We start from the raw sequence: 13,235 nt of genomic DNA on the forward strand, positions 1-13,235 counted from the left end.
ACCCCTCAAAGTGGTAGAAAGTTTCATTTATTTAGGGAGTGAAATATCTAGGGATGGAAGAATAACGAACGAAATTAATAGGAGGTTATAGAAGGTATGGTGGAGAAACATGGAAAATGACAGAAAGGGACTGGAGCAGACTGCAAGCATGGGAAATTTCTCACAGCATTTAAGGGAAAAACAAGAATGGGCAGAGTAAGGAATGTAGAGATTAGAAAGGACCTTAAACAAGAAAGTATGAGAGAAGAAATTGAAAAAAAGAGATTAAGATGGTATGGGCATGTTAAAAGGATGCATGGGCAGAGACTCCCCAAAATTATGGAAGAACTAAAGATGGATGGGAAAAGACCTAGAGGGCGCGCAAGAACACGGTTGAAAATGGGAGTGAGAATATCTGTAGAAAGGAGAGGTGTGACCTGGCAGCAAGTGGAGGAAGAAAAGTGGTGGGAGGACCGAGCCAAATGGAGAGGACTCGTCAGCACCCAGAACCGACAGTAGCTGGAGCGGAATTCGAATATAGATAGATAGATAGATAGATAGAATATAGCTGAGACAAATTACAAACGCGAGTACAGATCACCATCGCCCAGAAGACCAGTGTCAGCTTTTAAAAATGTCCATTGATTTTATATGTATAACTTATGAACTGTTCACCTCCATTCCGAGTGGTCAACGCGTCTGACCCACATGTGAGGGCCCATTCTTGGAACCGGTATCGCCAGGGATATTTCCTTGATGAGGGGGAGGGGTGGGGGGGGGGGGGTACTGGAACAGATAGCCTCTTCATGCCAATTGAAGAGCTACCTGACTGAGAGTCAGCAGCTGCAAGGTCGGAACGTCAACAACGGCCGAGTGTGCGGTGTGCTGAACCCATCCCCTTCCATACCGTATATGGTGATGCACAGCTGGGGATGACACGGCATTCAAACGACTATCGTGTAGCCTTCAGGGCCTGATCACAGGATTTTTTTTACATTGCTTTCAACGTATTGACTTGTACAGATTAATCTTGTAGCTCATTTGTTGTCGATGCGTTTGTTTACTGTAGTAGGTGATGCTACAGTGATAGTGAGTGATCTTTGTGTCCCGGTGTGTTTCAGATGTCTCTGGCGGACATGGCGGTGGACGCGGAGGCTCGAGCGGCACGCGTGGATGCCGTCAGGATGCTGTGTCCCCAGCAGCTGGTGAGTGCCCGCGGTCAACAATGATGACGTAATACGGACTTGCTGAAGGGGCAGTGGTCAAGAAAGTATTTCAGAGATCCACTGGATTCTTCAAGAAAGAAAAGGGTATAACTGAAAGGATTCTTGTCCTAGACACTCCCTTTTTCCCAAATGTTGGAAGTCTTGGAAGTCATTGACTGCTCGTGTCTTCCCAGACGAAGACTGCACTGTACTTCCTTCTCTAGACTGTCACACAGATGACAAAATAGTAGATATCGAAATAGATGACAGAGAGATAGAAAAACCGATTAAAATCGCTCAAAAGAGGAAAGACCGCTGGACCTGATTGGATACCAGTTTTACACAGAGTATGCGAAGGAACTTGCCCCCCTTCTTGCAGCGGTGTACCGTACGTCTCTAGAAGAGCGTAGCGTTCCAAAGGATTGGAAAAGGGCACAGGTCATCCCCGTTTTCAAGAAGGGGTGCCGAGCAGATGTGCAGAACTATAGACCCAATCTCTAACGTCGATCAGTTGTAGAATTTTGGAACACGTATTATGTTCGAGTATAATGACTTTTCTGTAGACTAGAAATCTATTCTGTAGGAATGAGCACGGGTTTCGATAAAGATGATCGTGTGAAACCCAGGTCGCGCTATTCGTCCACGAGACTCAGAGGGCCATAGACACGGGTTCCCAGGCAGATGCCGTGTTTCTTGACTTCCGCAAGGCGTTCGATACAGTTCCCCACAGTCGTTTAATGAACAAAGTAAGGGCATATGGACTATCAGACCAATTGTCTGATTGGATTGAGAAGTTCCTGTATAATAGAACGCAGCAAGTCATTCACAATGGAGAGAAGTCTTCCGAAGTAAGAGTGATTTCAGTTGTGCCGCAGGGGAGTGTCGTAGGACCGTTGCTATTCACAATATACGTAAATGACCTTGTGGATAACATCGGAAGTTCACTAAGGCTTTTTGCGGATGATGCTGTAGTATATCGAGAGGTTGTAACGATGGAGAGTTGTACTGAAATGCAGGAGGATCTGCAACGAATTGACGCATGGTGCAGGGAATGGCAATTGAATCTCAGTGTAGACAAGTGTAATGTGTCGCGAATACACAGAACGAAAGATCATTTATCATTTAGCTACAATATAGTAGGTCAGCAACTGGAAGCAGTTAATTCCATAAATTGCCTGGGAGTACGCATTAGGAGTGATTTCAAATGGAATGATCATATAAAGTTAATCGTCGGTAAAGCAGATGCCAGACTGAGATTCATTGGAAGAATCCTAAGGAAATGCAGTCCGAAAAAAAAGGAAGTAGGTTACAGTACACTTGTTCACCCACTGCTTGAATACTGCTCACCAGTGTGGGATCCGTAACAGATAGGGTTGGTGGAAGAGATAGAGAAGATCCAACGGAGAGCAGCGCGCTTCGTTACAGGATCATTTAGTAATCGCGAAAGCGTTACGGAGACGATAGATAAACTCCAGTGGAAGACTCTGCAGGAGAGACGCTCTGTAGCTCGGTACGGGCTTTTGTTGAAGTTTCGAGAACATACCTTCACCGAGGAGTCAAGCAGTATATTGCTCCCTTCTACGTATATCTCGCGAAGAGACCATCAGGATAAAATCAGAGAAATTAGAGCCCACACAGAGGCATACAGACAATCTTTCTTTCCACGAACAATACGAGACTGGAATAGAAGGGAGAACCGATAGAGTTACTCAAAGTACCCTCCGCCACACACCGTCAGGTGGCTAGCGGAATATGGATGTAGATGTAGATGTTGAGGGACTACACCACGAGAAGATGGCAGGCTTATTCGTTCGACTGGCTCTGGTGAGCAGATGATTCACGTCATCTGATATCTGTCGGGCAGTGGTTAATGGCAGAGTTTCTCCACGAACCATCAGGGACGGATTACTGGAACCTGGGGGATATCTCATGTTGCGAAGTGTCTTTTATAGTTGACACCCTACTGCAGACATCAGAAACCAGCATAATCTTGAGATCGGATTTTGAATGTTTTTCGGTGGTGGTCAATGATGAGTCTCGCTTCTGTGTGTGGCATCGTGTCCTTAGATGGCTTGGCGAAAAGTCACAGTAAGCAGCTACTGTTGAGATCCACAGCGCCCCTGCACTCACGATGCGGGAAGCTACTGGATACGACAACAGGACTGACCTGGTTATTGTTGACGAGCAGTTGACTGCTCACCAATAAGCGACAATAATGGTAAGCCCTGCAGTCAGCATACACTTCATGACCGTGATACTAAATGACGTGTTCCTACAGGATAAGGAAAGAAGCCATACTTCAGTTCACACTACAAACCCATTGTGGAACGTACACATCCTTATGTGCTTGGTCTCCTGATCTGGCATGCATAGAGCGTGCCTGGGATCCGAATGAAAGACGTTTCCATACCAGCTCCCAGGCAGGAATCTTCATGAAGTGACACAGCATGTTTCTGGTACGGCAAAAATCTCCTCAAGATGGCATTCGCGCCGGCCGAAGTGGCCGTGCGGTTAAAGGCGCTGCAGTCTGGAACCGCAAGACCGCTACGGTCGCAGGTTCGAATCCTGCCTGGGGCAGGATGTTTGTGATGTCCTTAGGTTAGTTAGGTTTAACTAGTTCTAAGTTCTAGGGGACAAATGACCTCAGCAGTTGAGTCCCATAGTGCTCAGAGCCATTTGAACCATTTGATGGCATTCGCAGTCTATTTGCTTCAGTGTCGAAACGAGTTCAATAGTGTATTCGTGCCCAAGGGAGTCACACGTCATTGCACTAGGAGGACGAATAGCCCCAGATGGGATCTCTCGGACCAAAATTCCATACTACCAAGCCATTACCTGATTCTGATGTTGATGGTGGGCATCAGTCCCGAATGGAATGAAAGTTTTATCATCTAATACCAGTTATGTAATGTTGTTGTTGTTGTGGTCTTCAGTCCTGAGACGGGTTTGATGCAGCTCTCCATGCTACTCTATCCTGTGCAAGCTTCTTCATCTCCCAGTACCTACTGCAACCTACATACTTCTGAATCTGCTTCGTGTATTTATCTCTTGGTCTCCCTCTACGATTTTTACCGTCCACGCTGCCTTACAATGCTAAATTTGTGATCCCTTGATGCCTCAAAACATGTCCTACCAACCGATCCCTTCTTCTAGTCAAGTTTTGCCACAAACTTCTCTTCTCCCCAATCCTATTCAATACCTCCTCATTAGTTACGTGATCTACCCACCTTATCTTCAGCATTCTTCTGTAGCACCACATTTCGAAAGCTTCTATTCTCTTCTTGTCCATACTGGTTATCGTCCATGTTTCACTTCCATACATGGCTACACTCCATACAAATACTTTCAGAAACGACTTCCTGACATTTAAATCTATACTCGATGTTAACAAATTTTTCTTCTTCAGAAATGATTTCCTTGCCATTGCCAGTCTACATTTTATATCCTCTCTATTTCGACCATCATCAGTTATTTTGCTCCCTAAATAGCAAAACTCCTTTACTACTTTAAGTGTCTCATTTCCTAATGTAATCCCCTCAGCATCACCCGATTTACTTTGACTACATTCCATTATCCTCGTTTTGCTTTTGTTGATGTTCATCTTATATCCTCCTTTCAAGACACTGTCCATTCCGTTCAACTGCTCTTCCAGATCCTTTGCTGTCTCTGACAGAATTACAATGTCATCGGCGAACCTCAAAGTTTTTACTTCTTCTCCATGAATTTTAATACCTACTCCGAATTTTTCTTTTGTTTCCTTTACGGCTTGCTCAATATACAGATTGAATAACATTGGGGAGAGACTACAACCCTGTCTCACTCCTTTCCCAACCACTGCTTCCCTTTCATGCCCCTCGACTCTTATAACTGTCATCTGGTTTCTGTACAAATTGTAAATAGCCTTTCGCTCCCTGTATTTTACCCCTGCCACCTTCAGAATTTGAAAGAGAGTATTCCAGTTAACGTTATGTAATAAACATCTTAAAAAAGATTGCTAAATATAGTTTGGATATTTCAGACTGATGCTCCAAAGCGAAACTCATCCCCTTTCCCGTCTGTGTATGCAGGGTTATTCTTATTAACGTTTAAAAAAACCCAAAGCGACGTAGATGACTGTGAGATAAACGTCGGGAAATACCCTAAAAGTGGATGACAAACATTGAATATATGACGTCACCAGGTGACTTACCTCGCCGCACGTGCAGCCGTTGGGCTTGTCGATCGTACCCTCGCCGGTAGGGGGCAGTGACGCACGCCGCTGCTGTAAACGTAGAAGTTAAAAAATTATTATCCTCTCTGTAACCAAGAGAAAGCTGTTCTTGTTTTGCGTTTCTCTCCTTTTTCCCCTTCTTTTTTTTTTACAGACTTTAGTTAGTAAAGCCATTTACTGGCAGTGAAGCAGGCTTATACTCATTTACTTGTGACTCAGTATGCCAATTTTTGTTGTACTGTACTTTACAAAAAGACTAGAGGGGACCGCTAGACCAGTAAATTACGTATTAAACATGATCTCAATTTAAACACATAGTTGTCCAATCCAATGAAAAAAAGAGTTTCAGTCCTGATCCTAACGCGCTTTAGTTGTGCACATAGGCCCGGAGCCACACTGACGTGAATACTTGACTTGGGTTGGTATGATCAGGTGCGACAGACCAATAAGCTCAGTCATTGCTTGTACGGCTAAATACGTCATCTCGAAACTTCGCATGTTCAATGTTTGTCATCCACCTCTTGGGTGTTTCCCGACATGTGCCACCCCTTGTGTCTTGCGTTAAATTACTTATCTCGACGCCATCTACGGATATGAATCACTCTATATAATACAGTTAGTGTTACCTTGTCCTGTTTTTTAGAATTATTAGTCATTTAATCGAGACTATGAAAGTGACGCTATGTCACATAATTTACACATTTCTAAGTTGGGCGATATTTGAATAAATTTAGTGCACATTTCTGCAGGTGTTTACAGTTTCTTGAATCTCTAGCATTCCACTGTTAAATGCAGAGGAGAGAGCAGATAGGTGGAAAGAATACATTGAAAGCCTCTATGAGGGTGAAGATTTGTCTGGTGTGATAGAAGAAGAAACAGGAGTCGATTTAGAAGAGATAGGGGATCCAGTATTAGAATCGGAATGTAAAAGAGCTTTGGAGGACTTACGGTCAAATAAGGCAGAAGGGATAGGTAACATTCCATCAGAATTTCTAAAATCATTGGGGGAAGTGGCAACAAAACGACTATTCACGTTGATGTGTAGAATATATGAGTCTGGGGACATACCATCTGACTTTCGGAAAAGCGTCATCAACACAATTCCGAAGACGGCAAGAGCTGACAAGTGCGAGAATTATCGCACAATCAGATTAACAGCTCATGCATCGGAGCTGCTTACAAGAATAATGTACAGAAGAATGAAAACGAAAATTGAGAATGCGCTAGGTGAAGATCAGTTTGGCTTTAGGAAAAGTAAAGGGACGAGAGAGGCAATTCTGACGTTACGGCTAATAATGGAAGCAAGGCTAAAGAAAAATCAAGACACTTTCGTAGGAGTTGTCGACCTGGAAAAAGCGTTCGACGATATAAAATGGTGCAAGCTGTTGTAGATTCTGAAAGAAGTAGGGGTAAGCTATAGGGAGAGACGGGTCATATACAATATGTACAACAACCGAGAGGGAATAATAAGAGTGGACGATCAAGAACGAAGTGCTCGTATTAAGAAGGGTGTAAGACAAGGCTGTAGCCTTTCGTCCCTACTCTTCAATCTGTACATCGAAGAAGCAATGATGGAAATAAAAGGACGTTTCAGGAGTGGAATTAAAATACAAGGTGAAAGGATATCAATGATGCGATTCGCTGATGACATTGCTATCCTGAGTGAAAGTGAAGAAGAATTAAATGATCTGCTGAACGGAATGAACAGTCTAATGAGTACACAGTATGGTTTGAGAGTAAATCGGAGAAAGACGAAGGTAATGAGAAGTAGTAGAAATGAGAACAGCGAGAAACTTAACATCAGGATTGACGGTCACGAAGTCAGTGAAGTTAAGGAATTCTGCTATCTAGGCAGTAAAATAACCAATGACGGACGGAGCAAGGAGGACATAAAAAGCAGACTCGCTATGGCAAAGAAGGCATTGCTGGCCAAGAGAAGTCTACTAATATCAAATACCGGCCTTAATTTGAGGAAGAAATTTCTGAGGATGTACGTCTGGAGTACAGCATTGTATGGTAGTGAAACATCGACTGTGGGAAAACAGGAACAGAAGAGAATCGAAGCATTTGAGATGTGGTGCTATAGACGAATGTTGAAAATTAGGTGGACTGATAAGGTAAGGAATGAGAAGGTTCTATGCAGAATCGGAGAGGAAAGGAATATGTGGAAAACACTGATAAGGAGAAGGGACAGGATGATAGGACATCTGCTAAGACATGAGGGAATGACTTCCATGGTACTAGAGGGAGCTGTAGAGGGCAAAAACTGTAGAGGAAGACAGAGAGTGGAATACGTCAAGCAAATAATTCAGGACGTAGGTTGCAATTGCTACTCTGAGATGAAGAGGTTAGCACAGGAAAGGAATTCGTGGCGGGCCACATCGAACCAGTCAGTAGACTGAGTAGACTGATGACCAAAAAAAAAAAAAAAAAAAAAAAAAACAGGCCATCGATACGTTACATAAAATTACTGCACATACAATAAAGTTATGAGGTTCAGCGTACACCTGCTAACAGACATCAAAACACATTTTTGTTCTCGTATTTCAGTTAATCTGTCCATGGCTGATTTTGACGGTGGAATTGAAAACAACGCAGCAGTCCTATTATATCAAACACTTGCCCGTCAGAATGTGATTTGATGATACAACGAAACACTGTAGTTACTGGAACAAACATTGAGTTATGTACTTGGTGAAACTTTTCCAGGACGTACATAACAGGGGGAGAAAAACCTTAATCATACTTTACATTCACATAACAGCCAAAGCGAAATTCTCCAAAATTTTTAAATCTGCTGACACTTGATTAATCAATAATCAGGAAGAGAATCTCTAATAAGTGATATGTAAGATCAATCTTTTAAGTCTGATATTCAGCCAAATCTGAGACATCTAAAATACACTCCTGGAAATGGAAAAAAGAACACATTGACACCGGTGTGTCAGACCCACCATACTTGCTCCGGACACTGCGAGAGGGCTGTACAAGCAATGATCACACGCACGGCACAGCGGACACACCAGGAACCGCGGTGTTGGCCGTCGAATGGCGCTAGCTGCGCAGCATTTGTGCACCGCCGCCGTCAGTGTCAGCCAGTTTGCCGTGGCATACGGAGCTCCATTGCAGTCTTTAACACTGGTAGCATGCCGCGACAGCGTGGACGTGAACCGTATGTGCAGTTGACGGACTTTGAGCGAGGGCGTATAGTGGGCATGCGGGAGGCCGGGTGGACGTACCGCCGAATTGCTCAACACGTGGGGCGTGAGGTCTCCACAGTACATCGATGTTGTCGCCAGTGGTCGGCGGAAGGTGCACGTGCCCGTCGACCTGGAACCGGACCGCAGCGACGCACGGATGCACGCCAAGACCGTAGGATCCTACGCAGTGCCGTAGGGGACCGCACCGCCACTTCCCAGCAAATTAGGGACACTGTTGCTCCTGGGGTATCGGCGAGGACTATTCGCAACCGTCTCCATGAAGCTGGGCTACGGTCCCGCACACCGTTAGGCCGTCTTCCGCTCACGCCCCAACATCGTGCAGCCCGCCTCCAGTGGTGTCGCGACAGGCGTGAATGGAGGGACGAATGGAGACGTGTCGTCTTCAGCGATGAGAGTCGCTTCTGCCTTGGTGCCAATGATGGTCGTATGCGTGTTTGGCGCAGCGCAGGTGAGCGCCACAATCAGGACTGCATACGACCGAGGCACACAGGGCCAACACCCGGCATCATGGTGTGGGGAGCGATCTCCTACACCACTGGTGATCGTCGAGGGGACACTGAATAGTGCACGGTACATCCAAACCGTCATCGAACCCATCGTTCTACCATTCCTAGACCGGCAAGGGAACTTGCTGTTCCAACAGGACAATGCACGTCCGCATGTGTCCCGTGCCACCCAACGTGCTCTAGAAGGTGTAAGTCAACTACCCTGGCCAGCAAGATCTCCGGATCTGTCCCCCATTGAGCATGTTTGGGACTGGATGAAGCGTCGTCTCACGCGGTCTGCACGTCCAGCACGAACGCTGGTCCAACTGAGGCGCCAGGTGGAAATGGCATGGCAAGCCATTCCACAGGACTACATCCAGCATCTCTACGATCGTCTCCATGGGAGAATAGCAGCCTGCATTGCTGCGAAAGGTGGATATACACTGTACTAGTGCCGACATTGTGCATGCTCTGTTGCCTGTGTCCATGTGCTTGTGGTTCTGTCAGTGTGATCATGTGATGTATCTGACCCCAGGAATGTGTCAATAAAGTTTCCCCTTCCTGGGACAATGAATTCACGGTGTTCTTATTTCAATTTCCATTAGTGTATTTGACTTCATACATGTGCAGAAACTTCAGAAATAGTAATTTTTAAGCAACTTTATGACACACAATTGATCAAATAAGAAGTGCAAAATCCTTTTTGTTGTGTAATAGATGTTATTTTCTTTTTCAGGGTCATTTCTGGGAGTGCCTTAACAGGACATTCGAAGGTGAGTCTTGCACTACGTGTCATCCCTGTTATAAATCATATAATGAAAGAGAAACCAGTGTAGAAGTCACAAAACAAAATGTGAATAATTTTTTTTCTGGAGCAGTGTCTTCTACGTAACGTGGAAACTGCTAACAGTTCAAAAATTGTTCAGAATATAGTAAGAAAGATTTTGATAAGCGACAATTCTCAGTTAGATAAGATTTTTAATAGATGCTACTTTTTCTACAAAGATATTGAAACAATGTCAGTTTTTTAGTTTAAATTGTATGATGTATTTTATTCAGATCTCACGATAGCTTTTTAAATGACAAGTGGGATGATAGTGTTTGGAGTTACACATTTCGAGGAAATGATTGGGCAAGATGTCACATGTCGTGTAGAAGTGTGACGGCGCAGTGCTGTTTGCACCTGACAGTGGAGGTGAAAATTATGGTGTCCTGTTTGTCAGTGGAAAACTACTTGTTCGAAATAAACTGAACAGTGGGTTACAGGCAGACGTGTAGTGAACATGGCAGTCGGTTGCGAGTTAACCGGCTTTGAACGAGGACGGATAATTGGTGAGGGCCCGTGGGTGACATAATATCATAAGAGTTTCAATAATACGGACTTCCAATGTCAACAATGTCTATTGTAGGCCTACAACGTCTCCCAGCCGGTATTTCCACACGCGTAAACCGCTGCATAGTACGACCACAAGTGTTTGGCGTGCGTTCCTCAAAGGAGCGGGCAACAGGTCACCGAACTGAATGCAGGGCCTCAGGAACCGAGTTCTGCCAGGAAAGTACTGGATAAATATGTCGCATAGGCTTCAACATCCAATACCAATTCGTGTCACAGTGCCTTCCCATGGCTTTTGGCCACTCAGTTTTTTCTTACTGCAAGTAACCCACTATCTCTCACATCTACATCTCACGAATGCCGTTAAAAATACATAATTATACATGGTGTCCCAGCAGGAATGGTCAGTATTCAGGCGTATTACAGGAACAACCTTTCGAAGGAAAAAGGTCTGGTAAACTTGGGCGCTAAAATTCATACTTCAAGAACAATGAGCACATCTTTATCTTCGAGACAGTGAAACAAATGTGATCTACTGAAAGCTCTTAAAATATGCATTTCAGAGCCTGTTGCCTAGGATGATCGCTCCTGTCACCTCTTTGACTATTGATGATTCCTGTAGGGACACCCAACATTTAAAAGAAACCGTGAATGATTAAAATGGTTCAAATGGCTCTGAGCACTATGGGACTCAACTTCTGCGGTCCTTAGCCCCCTAGAACTTAGAAATAGTTAAACCTAACTAACCTAAGGACATCAAACACATCCATGCCCTAGGCAGGATTCGAACCTGCGACCGTAGCGGTCTCGCGGTTCCAGACTGCAGCGCCCAGAACCGCACGGCCACTTCGGCCGGCAAACCGTAAATGGCTCAGATACTTCGGTTGCTACAAATTAAAGATACAAGGTGAGATCCGTAGTCTCGTAATCTATTCTCCACAACAGTTGACAAAACTTCAGTTCTTATTTTATAATCGAGTCCCAAACAGAAACTTCTAGGCGCGCAGTCCGGAACCGTACGACTGCTACGGTCGCAGGTTCGAATCCTGCCTCGGGCATGGATGTGTGTGATGTCCTTAGGTTAGTTAGGTTTAAGTAGTTCTAAGTTCTAGGGGACTGATGACCACAGCAGTTGAGTCCCATAGTGCTCAGAGCCATTTGAACCAAACAGAAACGAAGTTGTCATAGGAAGGAATTTTCAACGAAATTTTTCTAGCGATCTCGTAGTTTCATCTTAATACACAATGGCTCGTAATATTGTAGGTTCAAGTTCTGAGGAGGCCGCAAGTTGTTCTAAGTCTAGGGGACTAATGACCTCAGATGTTAAGTCCCATAGTGCTTGGAGTCATTTGATTTGGCAGTAGCGCGGTATACTTCAAAGTTCACACAATGGAGGCGCCACAGGAGAAGCAGCAGTGATACCGCTGGCGTTGACGGAGCCAGTCAGGTTTCAACACCAAGTGATTAAGTCGCGACGTCGCGGCCCGAAAGCGGAGTCGTCTGGTGGGCCTGCCGGAGAATGGAGCAAGTCTCCTCTCAGTCGCGACGCTGCCACTGTGATAGCGTTTACAGGAGATGAACTTTGTCTACGGATCTGCACACGAGTGATTACGCTGAGTTATGTTTCACCTTGCTTTCAGAATAAATCTTCTAAGTTGTAATTAATTCCGTCTTCCCATTCGTTAGTTTGTATCTGGGACACAACACAGTCAGTATCAATCCTTTCTTAGTTCTCTTTGAGTTACTGGGAAATATTGAATCCTCTTCATAGTACGCATCTGTTTTCACCTATCGATAAAATGGCGGACATAAATTACTCATCTGAATCCAAATCATGAAAAATGTGTGCCCTAACAAGAATTATAATTATTCTCATGAACACGAAGTTGGCTTCGCTCGTTTATAGCCACTGTGTTACCTTTCAACCTGAAATAGACCTCGGGATAGGATGCAGATAAATGGGCATTCCTCCTCACAGTTGGTGGTATCATATTCATGTTGATTGGTTTCCTCAACATGTAACCTAACTTCTAACTTAACGTAAACTTTGGGTTATGCAACAGTCTACAATCTACATTCTAAAAGGTAGTATATAAGCATAATCTGATGATGGCAGAAGTAGAGAGGATATAAAATGTAGACTGGCAATGGCAAGGAAAGCGATTCTGAAGAAGAGAAATTTGCTAACTAGAGCATAGATTTAAGTGTCAGGAAAACGTTTCTTAAAGTATTTGTATGGAGTGTAGCCATGTATGTAAATGAAACATGAACGATATATAGTTTAGGCAAGAAGAGAATAGAAGCTTTGGAAATGTGGTGCTACAGGAGAATGCTGCAGATTAGATGGGTAGATCACATAACTAATGAGGAGGTACTGAATAGAACTTGGAAGAAGAGGAGTTTGTGGAACAACTTGACAAGAAGAAGGGATCGGTTGGTAGGACATGTTCTGAGGCATCAAGGGATCACCAGTTTAATAATGGAGGGCGGCGTGGAGGGTAAAATTCGTAGAGGGAGACCAAGAGATGAATACACTAAGCAGATTCAGAAGGATGTAGGTTGCAGTAGGTACTGGGAGATAAAGAAGCTTGCACAGGATAGAGCAGCATGGAGAGCTGCATCAAACCAGTCTCTGGGCTGAAGACCACAACAACAACAACGGCAAATACCGATAGTGTTCTACTACTGTTAGTGCACAGGTGACATCACACGCCACGTCATTATCGCCTCACCGATGCAAGCCGAGGTCTGCTATCGACAGCTTCAAGCACCTCAGTTACCGATACCGAAGTATCAGGAATA

General features: G+C 44.4%; 1 protein-coding gene across 1 annotated transcript in view; it reads left to right on the plus strand.

The window, feature by feature from the left end:
* The window catches only part of LOC126456654 (reversion-inducing cysteine-rich protein with Kazal motifs), a 350,749-nt gene that overhangs the window by 255,821 nt on the left and 81,693 nt on the right, over positions 1-13,235 (plus strand). The window contains exons 3-4 of the mRNA XM_050092398.1: positions 1,101-1,184; positions 9,837-9,873. Coding sequence (XP_049948355.1) covers positions 1,101-1,184; positions 9,837-9,873 — 121 coding nt within the window. The remainder of the gene's footprint in view (positions 1-1,100; positions 1,185-9,836; positions 9,874-13,235) is intronic.

This window comes from Schistocerca serialis, chromosome 2, assembly GCF_023864345.2.
Source record: "Schistocerca serialis cubense isolate TAMUIC-IGC-003099 chromosome 2, iqSchSeri2.2, whole genome shotgun sequence".
Lineage (NCBI taxonomy): Eukaryota > Metazoa > Arthropoda > Insecta > Orthoptera > Acrididae > Schistocerca > Schistocerca serialis.